Source organism: Panicum virgatum, chromosome 6K, assembly GCF_016808335.1.
Source record: "Panicum virgatum strain AP13 chromosome 6K, P.virgatum_v5, whole genome shotgun sequence".
Classification (NCBI taxonomy): domain Eukaryota; kingdom Viridiplantae; phylum Streptophyta; class Magnoliopsida; order Poales; family Poaceae; genus Panicum; species Panicum virgatum.
In genome coordinates this window covers 10,262,735-10,281,318 of record NC_053141.1, presented here as the reverse complement: position 1 = coordinate 10,281,318, position 18,584 = coordinate 10,262,735, and the positions used below count along the sequence as shown (strand labels likewise).

The window sequence follows — 18,584 nt, the reverse complement described above, 5'->3', positions numbered from 1 at the left end:
CTGGCCTGCTCGCCACTGCTGCTGCACGCGTCCCATCACCCCTGCACCGCCTCGCCGCCCGTGCGCCGCTCCGCGATGAGCGAACGCGGCCGAACGCCATTAAGGCTCGCCGCGCCGCTCACCGGCCGTCACCACCTACTCCTCCCCTCCCCCGCCTCGCCACCGCCTCTCCCTGCCTATAAAAGGAGACCTCGGCGTCGCTCTCGCCCCCATGACTCCGGCCGCCACCACCAGCGCCCTCCCACTGCCCACAGCGCCGCCACCGAGAGCCGCCGTGGCCACCGCCGCCCGCTCCCGTCGCCCCACCTCCCTGCTCCACCCCGGCCTGAGCTAGGTAGGGGAATAGGACCCCCACCTCCTCCTCTCTCTTTTCACCCTCCTCCCGAAGCACCATCGAGCCCAGGGCGCCGGCCCAGCGCCACCAGCCGCCCACTGCCGCCAGCCGTCGTGGCTAGGCCACCTCGAGCCGCCGGCGTGTGCCACCCCCTCCCCGGTTTCTCAGTGCGACGGGAGGAAGAAGACAGGGCAAATATGCCCATACCCCCCCTGCCCTTTGTCGTTTTTATTTAAAAACCCCTCCACCCCTTTAGCCCTTTTGCTAATTAAGCCCTACCCTTTATAATATTTACAAAGAAAACCCCCACTATATAATCTTATTTGTAAATAAAACCCTACCATTTTCCAGAGTAACCCAAACCTTCCCCGAAATTCTAATCAAGTCCTTTCACTAATTACAAATAAGTCTCTGACTCCTTATTTAACCCCTAAACCTTTATATAACCTATCATTTCATGCGCCAAACAACCTCGAATCGACCTAAAACTTTACCACGCCTCTCATAACCTAGTTTTGGCCATACTGTCGGTACCCCAGGATTGGGGTACCCCCTCTTGATGTGTCTAGGCAAGAAGAGCTTTGTAGTTATCTTTAACTACGTCCAGCAGCCGAACCCCTGCGGTCCGGAAGCCCTGTTCACCCGACAACGGTCCCGGACCCGTCCTCTGGTTGGGAAAGGTCTGGGAGCTCCACGTGTTCCGGAAGAAGCAGGCGCTCAGCCCGAACAGCCGGAGGCTCCGGACCTCCCGTGGAGGTCCGGATCCCCGCGAAATCCCGGACCCCCCTTTTGGGGTCTCGGACCCCCGGTATAGTAACCGGACCCCTCGCCAAGGGAAGGAATCGACACTCCGCCTCGGGGTGGTCCGGAGCCGCCACGTGTCTGCAAGAACAGACACGTATATAAAGCTGCTTGGTCTCCATATTAAGGTTCACCTACCGCTGTATTCATTGCGGTAGGAGGACGTCCGCATTCATGTAGCAGAAGCCGAGGCGATTCTTTGACCAGGGGGCACTATTGATCGCGTATTACCAAGATGCATAGTGGGGCTGCTGGCGCCGCCCACGCCGCGCTTGTCAGTCTGCCATGACAGATGGACACGACGGCTCGGCTTCACCCATTATGACGCCTACATAATAGCCTCAACAGGTCACGCCGCAAGCTACACTCCCCCAACGGGCACCTTGCTGACGGGACAAGAGAAGACCTCCCTTCGTCAGAGCCTCAGAGGGTCAGCAGGGGATGGAAGCATATCGGAGGAAAGATTCGTAACCACTGTAGCCATTTGAGTACTCTGCGCAGTATGCTGCACAGTCACGTTGGGCCCACTTGTCGGGGCCCCAACGTCCTATGTATCCGCACCCCTTGGTCTATAAAAGGGGGCGCCCGCTAGAAGAAAAACTCAGGCTGGGTGAAAGCCAAGACCCGGCAGAGGATAGATTCATACACAACAGAGATCAAAACCTCTCCCAGTGGATGTAGGGTATTACGCTCCGGCGGCCCGAACCACTCTAGATCGTGTGTTCTTGTGTGCTTGTCTCAGAGCTAGATCAGCCCAATCGCCTAGTACCTTCCCGAGCACTCCCTCTCTGGGAATAGGCGGGTGCGTTCCGCCACCCGGCTGTGGGTACCCTAGAAATCCCGCGACACATACCATTAGGAAACCGCCCTAAAATATTACTCCTATCTACATATCTTAATTGTTTCCGATTCGAGCTCAACGATAAAGCTTTTATTTCTTTTTCTTGATTATGTGCTTGTTTGAATGCGTCGTAGATCACGGTGAACGAAGGAGAGCCCGTAGACGAGTAGTACTATGAGCAAGCGAACGAGGACCAGTTCTGCGACCCCGAGCCCGAAGGACAGCACTTCGATGAGGAATCCCCGGAAGGATTTGAAGACGGCAAGTTCAATCCCGCCCTTTGATGCATGTTTTGTCCTAGTTTTTATAAACACAACCTATTGGCCTGTTTTACAAAATTGCATATGTTTTGCCTGCTAAAAACACGGTTGGATAGCCACCCCTTAATTTGTTATACCCATTCCTTGACCACTTAGATTAATATCTGAATGTGTTTTGTTTGGACGTTAATCATTGCTAGAACGCTTAGGATCTTATACACAATACAACTTGTTTTATAAAGAAAAGGTGTGTGTGGGAAGGGATAAAAATGGAATTTTCGAAAGATAAGTTTAGACGAGATGAATGGCATTTCTGTGTGATTTGCCGATTGGTGTGCTCGTGCCTGTGTGGCAGGGCAAGGAAGGGAGATATACATCTTGTCACAACTAAGGACCGAGTTGGTGTGTCGTCTCACCTAACTCCACTATCGTGCAAACCACTAGACCGTTGAATGGGCAACGGCTTAGCATAAACCCCACTAGTTAGTCTAATAGCCATCAGGAGAGCTGAGAGCAACGAGTGATCAAGGAGAAGGGATTTGCTCTGTGTGACTTATGCCCCAGTTAAAACCTCTGTGATAGGTCAATGACCCCTTGGTGGATCCCGTGATGGCTAGTCAGGTCTAGCTAAGGTGGGTAATGGCTTTGTTGGGATCTGCACCGACACTAAGGTGATCGAGTTGCGGTACTCCACTTGTGATTAAAGTTGCACACCTCTGCAGAGTTAAAATCTATTCGAATAGCCATGCCCACGGTACTGGGCGAGTTACGGTGTGGTCACATAACTAGTGTTTACTTGGAATGGGTTGGCGTGAGTTGTTTTGGAATCGAGTTCGGCAGTTGTGCCGTTTGCTATGGCGGATGAGGAGTCCGGCAGCAGCTTAAAAATTGGGTCCTGTGTGGGCCAGCACTATGTGTTAGTCGGTACAAAGAAAAGATCGCTTTGAAAATCCTTTCTTTCAAATGAACCACTGCATAAAATATTATTTTTTCGCAAATTAAACCCTAGCCTTATCCTTGTTTTACCCTGTGCATTATATACTGTTTATATCCCCTCCGTGGGTGTGATTGGACTTGCTGAGTACGTTTGTACTCACCCCATCCTTTATTTTTACAGAGGAAGACAGAGACTTCGTTCCCGACGACGTCGAGTAGGGTATCGTCCTGCACCCAGCCTTGCCTGTGGATTAGGGTCACCCGCAGGAGATTCCGTATGGCACAAGACTTTGATGACCCTCTTTTTATAATTAATATCGTTGTGTGGGTGTGGGTTGTAATCCTCGCGATAGTGGCGCTTCTCTGCCCATTACCGCGTAGAGTTGTACGACAATGAACCATCTAATTTAATAAATGTGTCATCAGTCTCTTGGGACTGATGTTTGTATCACATTTAAGTCTTCTCTTACGAGGGGACGCTTCAGCCTAGGTGTTTAAATTGAATATACTTATTTGAAGCTTAAGCCTTTCCGAACCAAACACTCCCTTAGGCTGACCACAGCGGAGGGAGCAAGAGCAAATTTGCTCCCTCCTCGTTTCCCACGCTCTCTCTGTCTACAGTGCCAAACAGTGCATCTACAGTGTGAAACAGTGTATTTGCTCCTTCATTTGCTCCTCCACTGTGGGCGGTCTTAGCTTAAAAGTAAAAAGCGTACATTACTAATTTACGTATTGGGCACCAGAACACGCGGAACTTCTGCCCCATTTGGCCATTTCCCCCCTCCCCCACCGCCGTACTCGCGAAAAGCCTGCCCAAACCCTCCTTCCCCTCGCGCCCAACGCCATGCCGTCTTCCTCCGCCTCTCGCCGTCGCGGGCGCAACAAGCCCGCACCCCCGGCGGCGCAACCGGGGGCGGTTGGGCGCTCGACGGTCCCCGCACCCGCAGCGGTGCCGCGGCTGCATCCGCCCGCGGGCTTCGCACGAGAGCTCGACCCGGGCCCGGACGCCGCGGCGGCCGAGCGCGCGAGGGGGCCCGTCCTGGCGCCGCGCCTGCCGCCGCCCGCCGCCTTCGCGCGAGGTCCCCGCCCCGCCCCGCCCCGCCCCGCCCCGATCGTCGCTCCCCCAAACCCTAGCCCTCCCGTTCTCCAGGCCCCTGCCCCGACGCCGCCGCCCTCCTCCTCGTCCTCCTCCTCCAGGCGCCGCCGCCGCCGCCGCCGCAAGGCGGGTGCGGCGAGCGACTGGGCGTCGCTGCCGCGGGACGCGCTCGCAACCATCCTTGGCAAGCTGGACCACATCGAGATCCTCACGGGCGCCGGCCAGGCGTGCCGCTCCTGGCGCCGCGCCGCGCGGGAGGACCCCTCCCTGTGGCGCCGCGTCGACATGCGCGGCCACGCCGACCTCTTCAACCAGGTCAACCTCCACGGGATGGCGCAGGCCGCCGTCCGCCGCGCCAACGGCCAGTGCGAGGCCTTCTGGGGCGAGTACGCCGGCAACGACGAGTTCCTCCTGTTCCTCGGCGAGCAGTAAGAACAATTGCTCCGATTCCCGCAATTCTAATTCCGTTCGTGTTTGATTTGCCTCAAGTTGGCAGCTATCAGCGTTGCATCGTTAGAATATTTGTGGATAAATTGGTTATCCTAGATGGAGGAACTACGGTAGGATTCAGATAGTTTGTTGCGTTGTGGGTGCTTGTGCTTCTGAGATCTGAGCATCGTGCTATATATGGTTGTGGAAGTGTGGTTACTACAGTCTGAGTAGTTGATGTCTTAGTTGCAGTATCTAAATGCACTTGGGTAAACAAAAGTTTGGCAGTCAGTCAATGGTCCTTAGTTTATTCAGATTTCCCTCGTGCTAGTATCTACAATAGCATATCCTTCTGATCATAAGCATTGTCATTCAACTTTTTTTTAATGGGCTAGTTTATGTTATAGTGACATTCTTGAGCATATTGGTCTCTACTATTATCTGCCCACACGCTGAGAATAAGGAAGGTTAGAACTGATTGCTGACTCTGGACGACCAATAACTTTGAAGCATTGTTCTTAGGCTTATCGCATTTTTTTAAAGGAAAAAATAGAAAGCACTAATAAGCATGTGGGCATCTCACTGAAAATGTTAAATTAAGGACTAGGGAAAATTCTAATCATAACTGTTGTAGAATCCGGGATGGCAGAACATGAATCCAATTTTAGGAGTGACAAATCACAGTATCAAAGCTAGGAGTGACAAACCTTGATATTGAAAATTTTCAGGCTAGTAATTACAATCTGAGTTATATATTGTTTTGCCTGCTACAGGCTGGTGATTAGTGATTTCAGCCACATAACTCCCTTGTTGCCTTCTTTTTAATTGATAAACAAAATATTTCCTAATATGTATCTTAAGGTGCGTATTTGTATATTGAGCATAGTGGTATCTTTGCAGGGCACCATCTCTTAAGAGCCTTCGCCTCATATCTTGCTATGATGTCTCCAGTAAAGGGTTTGCAGAGGCTATAAGGAAGTGGTATCTTTGCAGGGCACCATCTCTTAAGAGCCTTCGCCTCATATCTTGCTATGATGTCTCCAGTAAAGGGTTTGCAGAGGCTATAAGGAAGCTTCCTCTGCTTGAGGAGCTTGAGCTTTCACTTTCTAGCAATGTATGTGGGCAGGAAGTGTTTGAGACTGTTGGAAAATCATGTCCACAACTCAAGCGCTTCAGACTCAGTAAACACAGTTTCATCAGTTTTGAAGATGTTGAATACAATAAGGATGGGGAAGCTCTGGGGATAGCAACTATGACTGGACTACGCTCCCTGCAGATCTTTGGCAATATCCTCACCAATGCAGGGCTGACAGCAATCTTGGACAATTGCCACTACCTGGAGTCCCTCGACATATGCCACTGCTTCAATGTTGAAATGGACAACACTCTCCGAGCAAAGTGTGCTGGTATCAAGACACTGCGGCTTCCTGATGATTCAACTGATGATTACGACTTCAGAGTTTTGCCTCCTATATGGGCCGATAACTCCCAGAGTGAGGATGACTCTGATGATGGCTACCCGGGGTCCGATGTTTACTATGAGCTGGACACCGATCTCGATGATGACGATGATATCTATGATCCTTCGAACTACATCGATGGTATGGATAAAGATGAAGAGGCTAGGATGATCCTGAGGAGTTTGTGGGCGCTCATGAAATGAAACATATCTGCATGCTGTGTTAGCAGTGCCTGATGCCTGTCTCAAGCGCTCATTCCTTCTGCTGGTGCAATGGATCGTTGTGTTGGGTTTTATCTATCACGTAGTGCTGGAATTAATATCGCTAGCTATCGTTCTGTAGTGATTTATGTTCTGGCTACCATTCTTATATGCTCACAACAATGTTTGGAGTCTTTTGTTTCCAGTTTCCTAAGTCTGCATGGCACTGTATGCCTACAGTGAAAACAAGGTAATGATGATCGGATTCTGCTTACCTATGTGGTGGTGTGAATGTCATTAGACCATACTCGTACTGGGAGGACCTGTATAACTAGTTAACTACTCTATGCTTGCTTTGTTTGACTCTTACTCTATCTGGCTTGACGAAGCTGAACAACTGTTGTTAATTCCCAGTTCTTTGACGTGTTCGTGCATGTTGCTGAAATGAATCCCGTGTAAATGTTGTTGCTTTGCTGCTCGAGTCCTTGAAATGAATATAGTCCGCTTTCTTTGTTTCTTGAGACAAGGAAAGAAACGAGACATCTGCCTTTTACGGTACCTTCAAATAAACATGAGCCATTTATTTTCCTACTTTGAACGGTTCAGATTGATCTATTGATACTACTTGTGACTACTAGTATCATGGTATCATAAGGGGTATTGATCGAAACAAATGTGGCACACTAGTAATTATGTGTGATTGTCAGGTAAAATAAAATTGCAGTTAATTATGTTCTAGGGTAATTTGATGACAATAAGGATCAATATATTACAAAACATCCCTAATTAATGGATGGTTCCTTGGTACGCAGCTCCCAGGGCCTCTTGACGCCAGCGCTCCAAGGCAGAGGCCGGCCGCCGGCGTGTGCGAGGCAAAATGGCACATAGTATGTTTCAATTTCTCCAACGATACTTATGTATGCATCTAGCACACCTAATTAATATAAATGGAGCGAGGCCAGCTGTTATATATATGAAATACATTTACATACACGTGTGTTCAATACGTACTACGATATTTATTATAGTGGGATAGGGGATATATATCAAACCCTACCATTGAGATATCAGGAACAATTTCATTTCAGCGACCGAGATATCAGAAACAATTTCGTTTCAGCGACTGAGGCATTGTTGTATATACATAGATTTCTTATTCAATAAGCTAGATCTGCAATTATTTTTTAAGGATATTCACATATTTCCTAATTGCTATCTACATGGTCCCAAAAGATATGGAATCCTAGCCTTAGGATATCATAGAAGAGGACGAGATAAAATTCGGGTAGGTGACGATTATATATATAAACACCTGCACACCCAAGGTAAGGAGACATATATACCCCACCTCTTCCTCTTCGCAAGAGTAACGCTAGCTGTTCCAAATGGTGATGTTCAACAACAATTTGGCAAGCAGCAGGATGCAACGCCGCTGGACGACTACTGCAGCTGTTTTGCTGATTCTTGCAGTGATGTCCTCCATCGCCCCGCCCTGCGAAGCTGGGAACTGTGATCACCCGATCCCTACCTTTTTTTACCTAACTCCAGATCTCATCCCTTGATTTATTTTTCTCATGTTGGATTGGTGTTGCGTTGCAGGCATCGGCGGCAAATGCGCGTCGCCACCGTTTGTGCCCGTGCGGCCAAAGTCGCTGCGGTGCTTTATGCCTGGAACGCGGCAAGAGTGTAATATCCAGGGCTGTGCTACTGTGTGCAGTAGAAATGGGATAAATACCCACTGGGGCTACTGCGATAAGAGCACGTGGGAGTGCTGCTGCCCACGGTGATGCACATGTATGTTTAGATGCACCTGCTGTACGGTGCAAACGAGATAATAAAATCAGCGAAGAGCAATCCATTTTTATATTGATAAAGCAACCTACAACAAAAGAAATAATATTTCACACAAATTTTTGAATGAGACGAGTGGTCAAAAAAGTACTAGTCTGTTTTCTTTGTTTCTTGAGACAAGAAGAAAACGAGAGACTGTATGTCTTTCTCGTTCTGTTATTTGTTTACAAGTCGTTTTGATGGAAACTTTGGACCCACAAAGTCGGATTTAGGTGCCGCCAATGATCCACACTTTGGAATTAGATTTTGCTTCCACGTTTAGGTTTCAAAGTCGGGAAATAGTATATTCAAAAACTGTTCGTGTTAACACATCACAATCGAGATAATTAAACATTGGAATCACAAATCAAACCTTTCAATGTACTGCTCGAGGAAAACTTGGACAGTGTTTTGTGCTATGCTCTCGGTATTCAAAAGTCGTGCTGTAGATAGCCACGCACAATTACACCCCACTGAAATTGGAATGGGCGAAGTTCTCTGATCAATTTGAAATGGATCCCTATGCTATACACCCTTGCAACACCCCTACAACACTATGTGACATTTTGCTACTCAAAGTCCCTGATTAATTATCAGCCCTTTTTTAGTGAGAGAAAAAGAAAATGACACGTACGCCAAAAACGCGAAAGCGTATGACTGCGAAATACGCGTCCGACATGGGAACGCGGGGTCTCAGTCTCTTGCGCTTCTCATTTCCCCCTCCCGACGCCGTACTCGCGAAGCCAACACCCCAAACCCCTTCCCCTACCCAGTCGGCACTCGCAATGGCGCCCTCCGCCGCCTCCCGCCGCGGGCGGCGCAACCAGCCGGCGCCGCATCCGGAGGCCGCCGAGCGCGCGCCGGGCCCCGCAGCGGTGCCGCGGCTGCCTCCGCCCGCCGGCTTCGCTCGCAAGCTCGACCACCCCGCCGCCGCCACGGGTGGGCCGGCTGTCGAGCGCGCGGGGGGCCCCGTCGCGGTGCCGCGTCCGGCGGCTGTCGAGCGCGTGAAGGTCCCGGGAGCGATGCCGTGGCTGCCCCCGCCCGCCGCCTTTGCTCGCAGGCTCGACCATGTGACGATTCTAGGGGTAAATGCCGGCGTCGCGCGCGGCGATGAGGTCGGCGGCGCCACCTCGAGCACGAGAGGAAGAGGAGACAGTTAGGTTTTCTATTGTCTTGTTCGATCCCCATTTCCCGTGTTCATCTGGGTGTTTAATAGGTTGGCCTTGGGCCCAGCATTACATGGCACATAGGCCCAAATTGGCTCGCAGGCCTCGTACAATAGATAACGGCCTCAGGCCCATAAGCTGTTGTGACATTCCCCCCTTCTTAAGTTGCAACTTGTCCTCGAGTTGCCGCAATTGATCAAGTGGCAGACGATGGCAACCACTCCTTGAGGTGGGATGTATTTTCCCAGCGAGCCCAATGTGCAGGCCAATCCTTCCACTGCACAAGAGCGTGAGGAACAACAGAAGCACCAATCTTTTTAAGGCAGATGTCAAGTACCTGAGGTTCTGATGTAGTGATATCCAGGGCGAGATGGTGTAACTGATCATCCGTGGAGACAGTAGTTCCAGGTTCCAACGCCTTCTTTAACTGCGACACATGCACAACAGAATGTATCTGGGAGGTGGCTGGTAACTGAAGCTTATAAGCGACTTTACCCACACGCTGAAGGATGAGGTATGGGCCGAAGTATCTGAAACTGAGCTTGTAATTGGAACGGCGATGAACAGACTGCTGTATATATGGTTGAAGTTTTAGATAAACCCAATCACCAACATTGAATTCCCTTTCCATTCTGTGCTTGTCAGCTTGCAATTTCATGCATTGTTGAGCACGCAACAGGTGTTGTTGGATGGCTTGTGTCATAGCTGATCTTTCATTGAGCCACTCTTGGAGATCGGTTATGGTAGAAGCATCTGTAGGAACAATGCCAAAATGCCGTGGTGGATATCCATATAGCACCTCAAATGGTGTTTTACCCAAAGCTGAATGATAAGTAGTATTATATCAATATTCAGCTAAGGAGACCCACTGAGACCATTTTGTAGGACAAGATTGGACTAGGCACCTCAAATAAGTTTCTAAGCATTGGTTCAATCGCTCAGTTTGCCCATCGGTTTGAGGGTGATAGGAGGAGCTCATGTTTAGAGTTGTGTCTGTAAGGCGAAACAGTTCCTTCCATAGTGTGCTAGTGAATATTCTATCTCTATCAGATATGATCATGGTAGGTAACCCGTGCAGTTTGTAAATGTGGTTGAGAAACAATTGTGCCACAGATAGAGCAGTGTATGGGTGTGACAAGGGTATGAAGTGCCCATATTTGGAGAATTTATCAACTATCACTAAGATGGTGTCATAGGTTTTTGATTTGGGTAAACCTTCTATGAAATCTAAGCTGATAGTATGCCAAGCCTGAGACGGTACAGGTAGGGGATTTAGGAGACCAGGAAGTCGACAGTGCTCAGTTTTGGCTTGACTGCATACCTGGCATTTGGAGATGTACTCTTGTATGTCATGTTTCATGTTGGGCCACGAAAACAGAGCTTTGACCTTGTGATAGGTTGCTGTAATTCCACTGTGTCCACCCAGACCACTTGCATGCAATGCCAAGAGCACAGCTTGATGTGCTTCTTTGTGATTGCCCAGCCAAATCCTGCCCTTGTGCTTAATGATACCATCCACTAATGCATAGCCCTTGTCATTAGGAGTCACCACACTCAACTCAGTGAGAAGTTGCTGAGCTTGTGGGTCTTGCTGATAACCTTCTACAATGATTTCCAACCATTTAGGAGTACTAACAGAAGTGGCACAGAGGTTTTCAGAAGTTGATTGTCTTGATAATGCATCCGCTGCCTTATTGTCAAGCCCCTTTTTGTACACCAGCTTATATTGGAGGCCTAATAATTTGATGAATGCTTTTTATTGCATGCTTTGATGTATTTTCTGTTCTCCCAAATGAATCAAACTGCGCTGGTCAGTTATGATAGTGAATTCTTGGTGCTGCAAATACTGCTTCCACTTTGTGACAGCCATTATGAGGGCTAAGCACTCCTTCTCATAAGTAGACAGTGCCTGTGTTTTGACTCCCAATGCCTTGCTGAGATATGCCACTGGGTGGCTATTTTGCATGAGCACTGCTCCCATCCCTGTGGCTGAAGCATCAGTCTCAATTGTAAAGGGTTTGGAAAAGTCTGGTAGGGCCAACACTGGGGCTGATGTCAGAGCAGTCTTCAGAGTATCAAATGACTTTTGATGTGTGGAAGTCCACAAGAATACAGTGTTCTTCTTAAGCAAATCTGTCAATGGTCTGCTGATGATACCATAGTTCTTGATGAACTTCCTGTAATATCCCGATAATCCAAGGAAGCCTCTCAATTGTTTCAGGTCAGTGGGCACTGGCCAATCCTGAACAGCTTGAATTTTGGTTGGATCAGTTGAAACTCCTTCAGCACTGATTATGTGACCCAGATATTCCAAAGACTGTTTAGCAAAGGAACACTTGGAATGTTTCAGCAAAAACTGGTGCTCATGCAGTATGTTGAATACTTGCTGCAGGTGTTGAATATGTTCCCTTAAGCTGGTGCTGTAAACCAGGATGTCATCTACAAACACTAGCACAAATTTTCTCAACATTGGTGCAAAAATTGTGTTCATTATTTGCTGGAATGTGGCTGGGGCATTAGTCAACCCAAATGGCATCACTTTGAATTCCCAGTGGCCATGGTGTGTTTTAAATGCAGTCTTATGCTCATCTGCAGGCAACATTCTGACCTGATGGTAGCCTGACCTCATATCCAATTTAGTAAACCATTTAGCTCCCTTTAGTTCATCCAAGAGCTCATCCACTATGGGCAAGGGATATTTGTTCTTCACTGTGATGGAATTGAGATTTCTGTAATCTATGCAGAATCTCCAGGACCCATCTTTCTTTTTGACCAGGAGTACAGGTGAACCATATGGGCTGGTGCTTGGTTGTATCACTCCATTGAGTAACATCTCTTTGACCTGTCTCTCAATCTCATCCTTTTGTGTGGGTGAGTATCTGTAGGGTTTCACATTGACTGGCTGCACACCAGGAAGTAGGGTGATTTGATGATCTTGGGCTCTGCTTGGTGGCAGAGTTGTTGGTTCTTTGAATAAATCCCCATGTTCTTGCAATAGACCTTCAATTTCAGGTGGAATTTCCTGGGATGTAGGTCGGCTGGTCTGAATGGAAGACAACTGTACTAGCTGAGCAACACCTCCTTTTCTTAGCAATCCTTTCAATTTCTTGATATTAAGTTTTGTGCATTTAGATACACAGTCCTTGACACCAGTGAGTGTAATCCTCTTGCCCAAATGATTAAACCTCATCTTCTTCTTCTTCCAATGAATCCACATTGGACTGTATTGTTCCAACCAATCCATGCCAAGCACCATGTCATAACCTTTCAATTCAAGCACCCTTGCAGTGGTGGAGAATGTGTGGCCCTGAGTCCACCATGTAATATCTCTGACCAGCTTGTTGCTTGGAATTTTTGTGCCATCAGCCACAGTAACTTGTACCTCAGTTGTGTCATCTTGCTTGAATTGAAGCTTGTGCACTGCATTGGCACTGATGAATGTGCTGGAACTTCCTGAGTCCACCAGCATTAACACTTCCTGATTCTTGATCAGTCCTTGCAGTCGGATTGTTTTTCTCCCTTGAATTCCTTCTTGTGCAGACCAGGATAGGGACAAGATCTCCTCATCACTAGAGCTGTCTGCTGGTTCCAATTCATCAGCACCCATTTCTTCTATGTTCATTGCAGCTAAGACTTCCTCCAATATGTGCAGAGGAATCTGATCTGGGCACTTATGATTGCGGCCCCATTTGCCTCCGCACTTCATGCACAGCCCTTGAGCTCGGCGCTGAGAACGTAGAGTAGCCAATTTGTCATCCCACTTTGGTTTGGTTGGTGTGGCAGATGGGGTTGTTGGGACAATTTCTGATGGTGCTGATCCCAGAACACCCGCAGAGCCTGCAGTTGAAGGTCTTGAACTGAATTTCACCATATCTCGTGATGACTTGGGATGATACCTCTTTGTAGAGGCTTCCAATAATTCCTCCTGCATGAGGGCCAATGACAAGGCGGCATCAACTGTTCTTGGTTTATGTAATGTGATTGCATTACCAATGTTATATCTCAATCCATCCAAAAATTTTTGTACAAAAAACACATCATCAATGCTAGAATTATGAACTAGGACTCTGTGTTTAGCCTGCTCAAATCGCTCAGCATATTCCAGGACCGAACTAGTTTGTCTAATGGCTAACAAATCTCTCATGTAATTTTGGTATAAATCTCTCCCATACTTCTGGTCCACAGCTACACATAAATCAGGCCAACTACTAACACCATTCTGGGTTTCATAGGTTTGAAGCCAAAGAGCAGCATTATCAGAAAAATTCAAGGTGGCAAAGGGCACCCATAAGTGGACAGGTACTGAGTACATAGAAAAGTACTTCTCACAATTCTCCTTCCAGATCTTAGGATTATCACCCTTAAATCTAGGAAAATCCAGCCTAGGCAGTTTATACTCTTTCTGATGGTTGTAATGGGAGCTAGGATGCTTATAACTGGACTCAGGTGGATCCAACACAACAGTATGCTGATGAAGGTTGGAGGACTCACCCTTGACCAGGGTGTGATGTGGAAGATAGGACTTCCCATCGGCACCCTGGTGAACATGTGCGACGCGGTGGCCGTTGGCCCGCCCCCCTTCCTCGCGCGGCGGGGCCTGAGGCGGGGCTGTGGCTGCCTCCAATGCCTCCATGCGCGATGTGAGATCCTTGACAGAATCGCTTAATTGGGTAGCGATTTTGTCGGCGTCGACGCTCCATGTGGTGATGGCGTCCATGGTGTTGACGAGCTTCAGCTGGCTGGCTTGGATCGCCTTAACTTCCACTAGGAGTAGATCCAGCTTCTCCTCGGCGGTGGCCATCCGTGCTGTGAGGGTGGGTGGTTTCTTGCCGCGGAGTCGAGGTTTGGGTGGTGGTAGCGGCGAAGGGGAGTTGTCTGGCTGTGTGGTGGTGGTGGTGGTGGTGGTGGATATCTCCAGGGTCAACTACTCCGGCAGGACAAGACGGATCGAGTCGCCGCGGTGGAGGGAAGGCTCTGGTACCAAATGTGACGATTCTAGGGGTAAATGCCGGCGTCGCGCGCGGCGATGAGGTCGGCGGCGCCACCTCGAGCACGAGAGGAAGAGGAGACAGTTAGGTTTTCTATTGTCTTGTTCGATCCCCATTTCCCGTGTTCATCTGGGTGTTTAATAGGTTGGCCTTGGGCCCAGCATTACATGGCACATAGGCCCAAATTGGCTCGCAGGCCTCGTACAATAGATAACGGCCTCAGGCCCATAATCTGTTGTGACAGACCACTCCGCCGCCGCCGCCGCCTTCGCTCGCAAGCTCGACCACCCCGCCGCCGCCGCCACGGGTGCGCCGGCGGCCGTCGCGCGCGCGAGGGGCCCCGCAGCGGCGCCGTGGCTGCCGCCGCCCGCCGCCTTCGCGCGCAGGCCCGGCCCCGCTCCGCCGAACCCTAGCCCACCCGAGGCTACAGGGGGCTGGGCGGCGCTGCCGCCGGACGCGCTCGCGGCCGTCCTCCGCAGGCTCGACCACGTCGAGATCCTCATGGGGTCCGCGCGGGTGTGCCGCTCCTGGCACCGCGCCGCGCGCGACGACCCCGCGCTCTGGCGCCGCATCGACATGCGCGGCCACGCCGACCTCCACCGCCGGGTCGACCTCTGCGGGATGGCGCGGGCCGCCGTCCGCCGCGCCAAGGGGCAGTGCGAGGCGTTCTGGGCCGAGTACGCCGCCGATGACGATGTACTCCAGCTCCTCGGCGAACAGTGAGAATGCAACCCCCCACCCCACCCCCACTTATTCGCTCTAGAATTTTGAAGTTCCATTCTGATTTTCCTTTATTGCAATTATTTGACATCTGCTTCTGGTCATGATCGATACGTTTAGGTAAGGTTGGTTGCTGGGTTTTGGGACTTAACATATATTGACACTATACTGATGTCCAATGCTGTTCCTGATAGTTTTTTTTTTTTTTTTTGCATTCCAGCACAGTCTGTTCCTCTGGAAAATGTTATACCGAACTGATTATAATTACTTAGGATTAGATTAGAGAACTGATCTGTTCTAGTTTCCTTGTCTGACAATATTAAAGTGTATTCCTTGCATCATTTAATGGACATTTTAGTAATATATTCCTGATGTTCTTTCCTTAAGATGTTGCTTCTGTAGTTCTGTTTTAATCTGGAATACCTTCATGTTGTTTCCCAGCCTAACATTTAGTTGACCTTTGGTGCCTTACTGCCTTTGCATACTTGTTACAAAGTGGTGAACTGTTAACTTGCAAAGGTTGTGCTTTCCTTGCCATTATCTACAGAAGAAGCTTATGGTGTTATGAACTTATGATATCTGAGGTTTCCTTAAGGTAGTCTTTAGTCTAGACAAAAAAAACATATATTAATGTACAAATTCTTTAACTGTGTTACACAAAGAAACTCTGTCCCCAATTTGAAATGGAATGCAACTCGGTGCTAATATTTCAGGGATGAAGCATTACCTCATGAAACAACTAAACAAGTGAAACTAACTGGCTAAACTTATATGAAAAGATAAGGTGCTGATATCCTATTCTATAGCTGCATTCTCTAGCCAAATGTGTTGTTTTCATACCAAATATAAATTGTGAGTTCAGTACGACTGAACTCATCCAAATGATGGACTGGTCATTATATGCAATTATCCTCTAAAGTGACTTATCCGCTTTTAGAGCCATTTTCGAATGCCCTTTCATATCTTGTCAATCATGATAGATAGTCATAGCTTTGTACACAATCCTTCGGCATTTCTTTTTGAAGTTGTATTCATTGATTGTTATTGTCATCTCTAAATGCTCTTTCATTGGACCCTAAGTAGATAGCTGCACCTTGCTTTAGCAAGAATTGGCACTAGTTATAATTTGTACAGCATACATCTGCATTTCTTTTGTATGGTGTATTTATTGTTTACTAATGTACAACTACTATCATCGCAGGGCACCATCCCTAAAGAGTCTCCGCCTCATTTCTTGTCAGAATATCATCAGATTTGAAGAGGAGATAAAGAAGTTTCCTTTGCTTGAGGAGCTCGAGATTTCACTCTTTACAAACATAGGTGGGAAGCATGTGTTTGAGGCTGTTAGCAAAGCATGCCCAAAGCTGAAGCACTTGAGATTTAATAGTTACCGCTTCATCAACCTAGGAAACAGAGAGCACTCAGATGATGATGACTACTATTATGACTATGATGATAATGATTTGAAGTACAAGAAGGATGATGATGCCCTGGGGATAGCCTCTATGTGTGGTTTGTGCACTCTGCAGCTCTTTGCCAATAACCTCACCAATGAAGGACTGAAAGCCATCCTTGACAACTGCCCCCACCTGGAGTCCCTGGACATCCGTCACTGCTTCAACATCACTATGGATGATACCCTGCAAGCAAAGTTTAAAAGGATCAAGACGCTGAAGCTTCCCTATGATTCTACTGATGACTATGGCTTTCCGGTTTGTAGCCCTCTTTGGTCAGGTGGCATCGGCTCCGACAGAGATACTCTTGGACCATTTGGAATCTACTACTCCGACAGTGATGATTGTGTCTATGGTGACTACATTCTGGACTCGGATGACTATGATGATTACTGTGACCCGTTCCGCTACCTCAATGGTGTCTACCAGGATGAGCTTGACCCAGAAGATCGGATGTTCCTCAAGGCTATGCGCATGCTACTGAGAGATGATGATGATTACTGATTTAGTTTGGTCCTTACCTGTACTACTTTGATGGTGTCTACGAGGAACAGCGATCTTATGTTGCTAGGATCTCACCTTTTGCTGGAAGATTGCTTAGCGGCACCTGGGCACCAATGTATCAGCGTCCTGTATTGCCTGCCTTTTCTTGTGTTCACTGACTCTGAACTTGTGGTGTTTGAGGACAGTGTAATGACTGTTGTTGAGATGTTTCCTTAAGTCGCCGTGGCAATGTATGCTCAGCGAAAAGAGAGCAATCTATGCTCTTCTTGTCTGGACAATGCTTATGAATTCGATTCACGTGGCCGGGACAGATGCATGCAGGGCTTGGGAAAGAAATACCACGCTGCGGAAGGGGACCTCTCTGTTTGAATTCCCCGTGAGTCGAACTTCTTTGCTAGAGCAATCCATGTACATGGAAGTATACGGACATAGGAATAACTTTTATGGGATGGGATAGGCTAGTGCACGCCTTTTATCTGACATGCGACTATGCAAGTGTGTTTAGGTGGACTTCCATTCAGTGATTATAAACTTCTATTCGTCTGACATGAATTCAGTGTCACAAGCATAAAGAAAAAAAAACGTATAAAAAAGCAAATGGATCATACTCGCTGGTACAGCCCAACCTCATGTTTGGCCTTGTTAGGCCAATGGAAGCACGGCACTGCCAAGGCCCAGGTCTCGGGGCACGAGAGAGTCGCCGGTGCTCTCTCTCGGAAACTTGTATGTACTTGCCGACAATTATTAAAAAACAAATGTTTATAATTTGTGACGGTTGTCCGTCAAAATCCACCAGCGAGTAGCGAGTTAGCGACAGCCAACACAAAGAGCCGGGAGGCTGCCGGGGCGCTGGCTGGCACCGGTCCCTCGGTCAACGGCCCAGATCCTGGCACACGCCGATGCTTCTGGAGATGCAGGGCGTGCCACCTGACCTATACCCGATCAGAAAAGTGCAAACGTGCTTTTGATGGTTTGCCTGCATGCACAAACACATGTAAACATTAGTCCGAGCCGTGGTCGGCTCCCCGGGACGACTCTTGCATCGACTTTAAAGAGCCGATCGAGTCCCGGTGTCAGATCAGATCTGCATATCTAGATGTTAGTAGATAAAGCAAATAACTGCAAAAACTGCTTCAATTTGATCTAGTTAATCCAATCCACAACGATAAAAGCTTCACTGCTAGATCAAAACATCCTACACGTAATTAGGCCTAACGAGCGTAATAGATAACCAAACTTTAACCAGAAAAGATGCCTAAGAATAAGCAAAAGCCGATTCCCGGATCAATCCCTATTAAGATCAGAGCAAAACATCTAATACGTCGCCGGATCATCCAACCCGTTTGCAAGGCCTAACCTAACAGATATTAAGCCGATTCTTAAGTATAAGAACAAACCATAACAGATTAGATCTACTAGATAAAAAAGAAGCAGGGTGTTATCTCTACGCGACTAATTCCCATGCAACGAGAAATAGCGTAAGATTAATACATGATCACGCAGAGATAACATGATATTCGTAGATGATAAACAACAAGAGCATGATAGATCTACTAAAGGTCATG

General features: G+C 48.3%; 2 protein-coding genes across 4 annotated transcripts; both read left to right on the top strand.

Moving 5' to 3' along the window:
• Nucleotides 1–3,958: 3,958 nt before the first annotated feature.
• LOC120711683 (putative F-box/LRR-repeat protein 9) lies at nucleotides 3,959–6,802 on the top strand. Of its 3 annotated transcripts, XM_039997290.1 has the most exons (3): nucleotides 3,959–4,696; nucleotides 5,598–5,664; nucleotides 5,758–6,802. In XM_039997290.1, the coding sequence occupies exons 1-3, from the start codon at nucleotides 4,017–4,019 to the stop codon at nucleotides 6,358–6,360; spliced, it is 1,350 nt and encodes a 449-aa protein (XP_039853224.1). In that variant the 5' UTR covers nucleotides 3,959–4,016; the 3' UTR covers nucleotides 6,361–6,802. The 3 variants fall into 3 exon arrangements, with proteins under 3 accessions (XP_039853224.1, XP_039853223.1, XP_039853221.1); XM_039997289.1 differs by lacking the exon at nucleotides 5,598–5,664 and having other exon boundaries at nucleotides 5,691–6,802; XM_039997287.1 differs by having other exon boundaries at nucleotides 3,961–4,696; nucleotides 5,598–6,802.
• A 7,556-nt stretch (nucleotides 6,803–14,358) lies between these two features.
• On the top strand, nucleotides 14,359–17,292 carry LOC120713218 (putative F-box/LRR-repeat protein 22). The gene is made up of 3 exons (XM_039999220.1): nucleotides 14,359–14,485; nucleotides 14,586–15,060; nucleotides 16,263–17,292. The coding sequence occupies exons 1-3, from the start codon at nucleotides 14,359–14,361 to the stop codon at nucleotides 17,017–17,019; spliced, it is 1,359 nt and encodes a 452-aa protein (XP_039855154.1). The 3' UTR covers nucleotides 17,020–17,292.
• The last annotated feature ends 1,292 nt before the right edge of the window (nucleotides 17,293–18,584 follow it).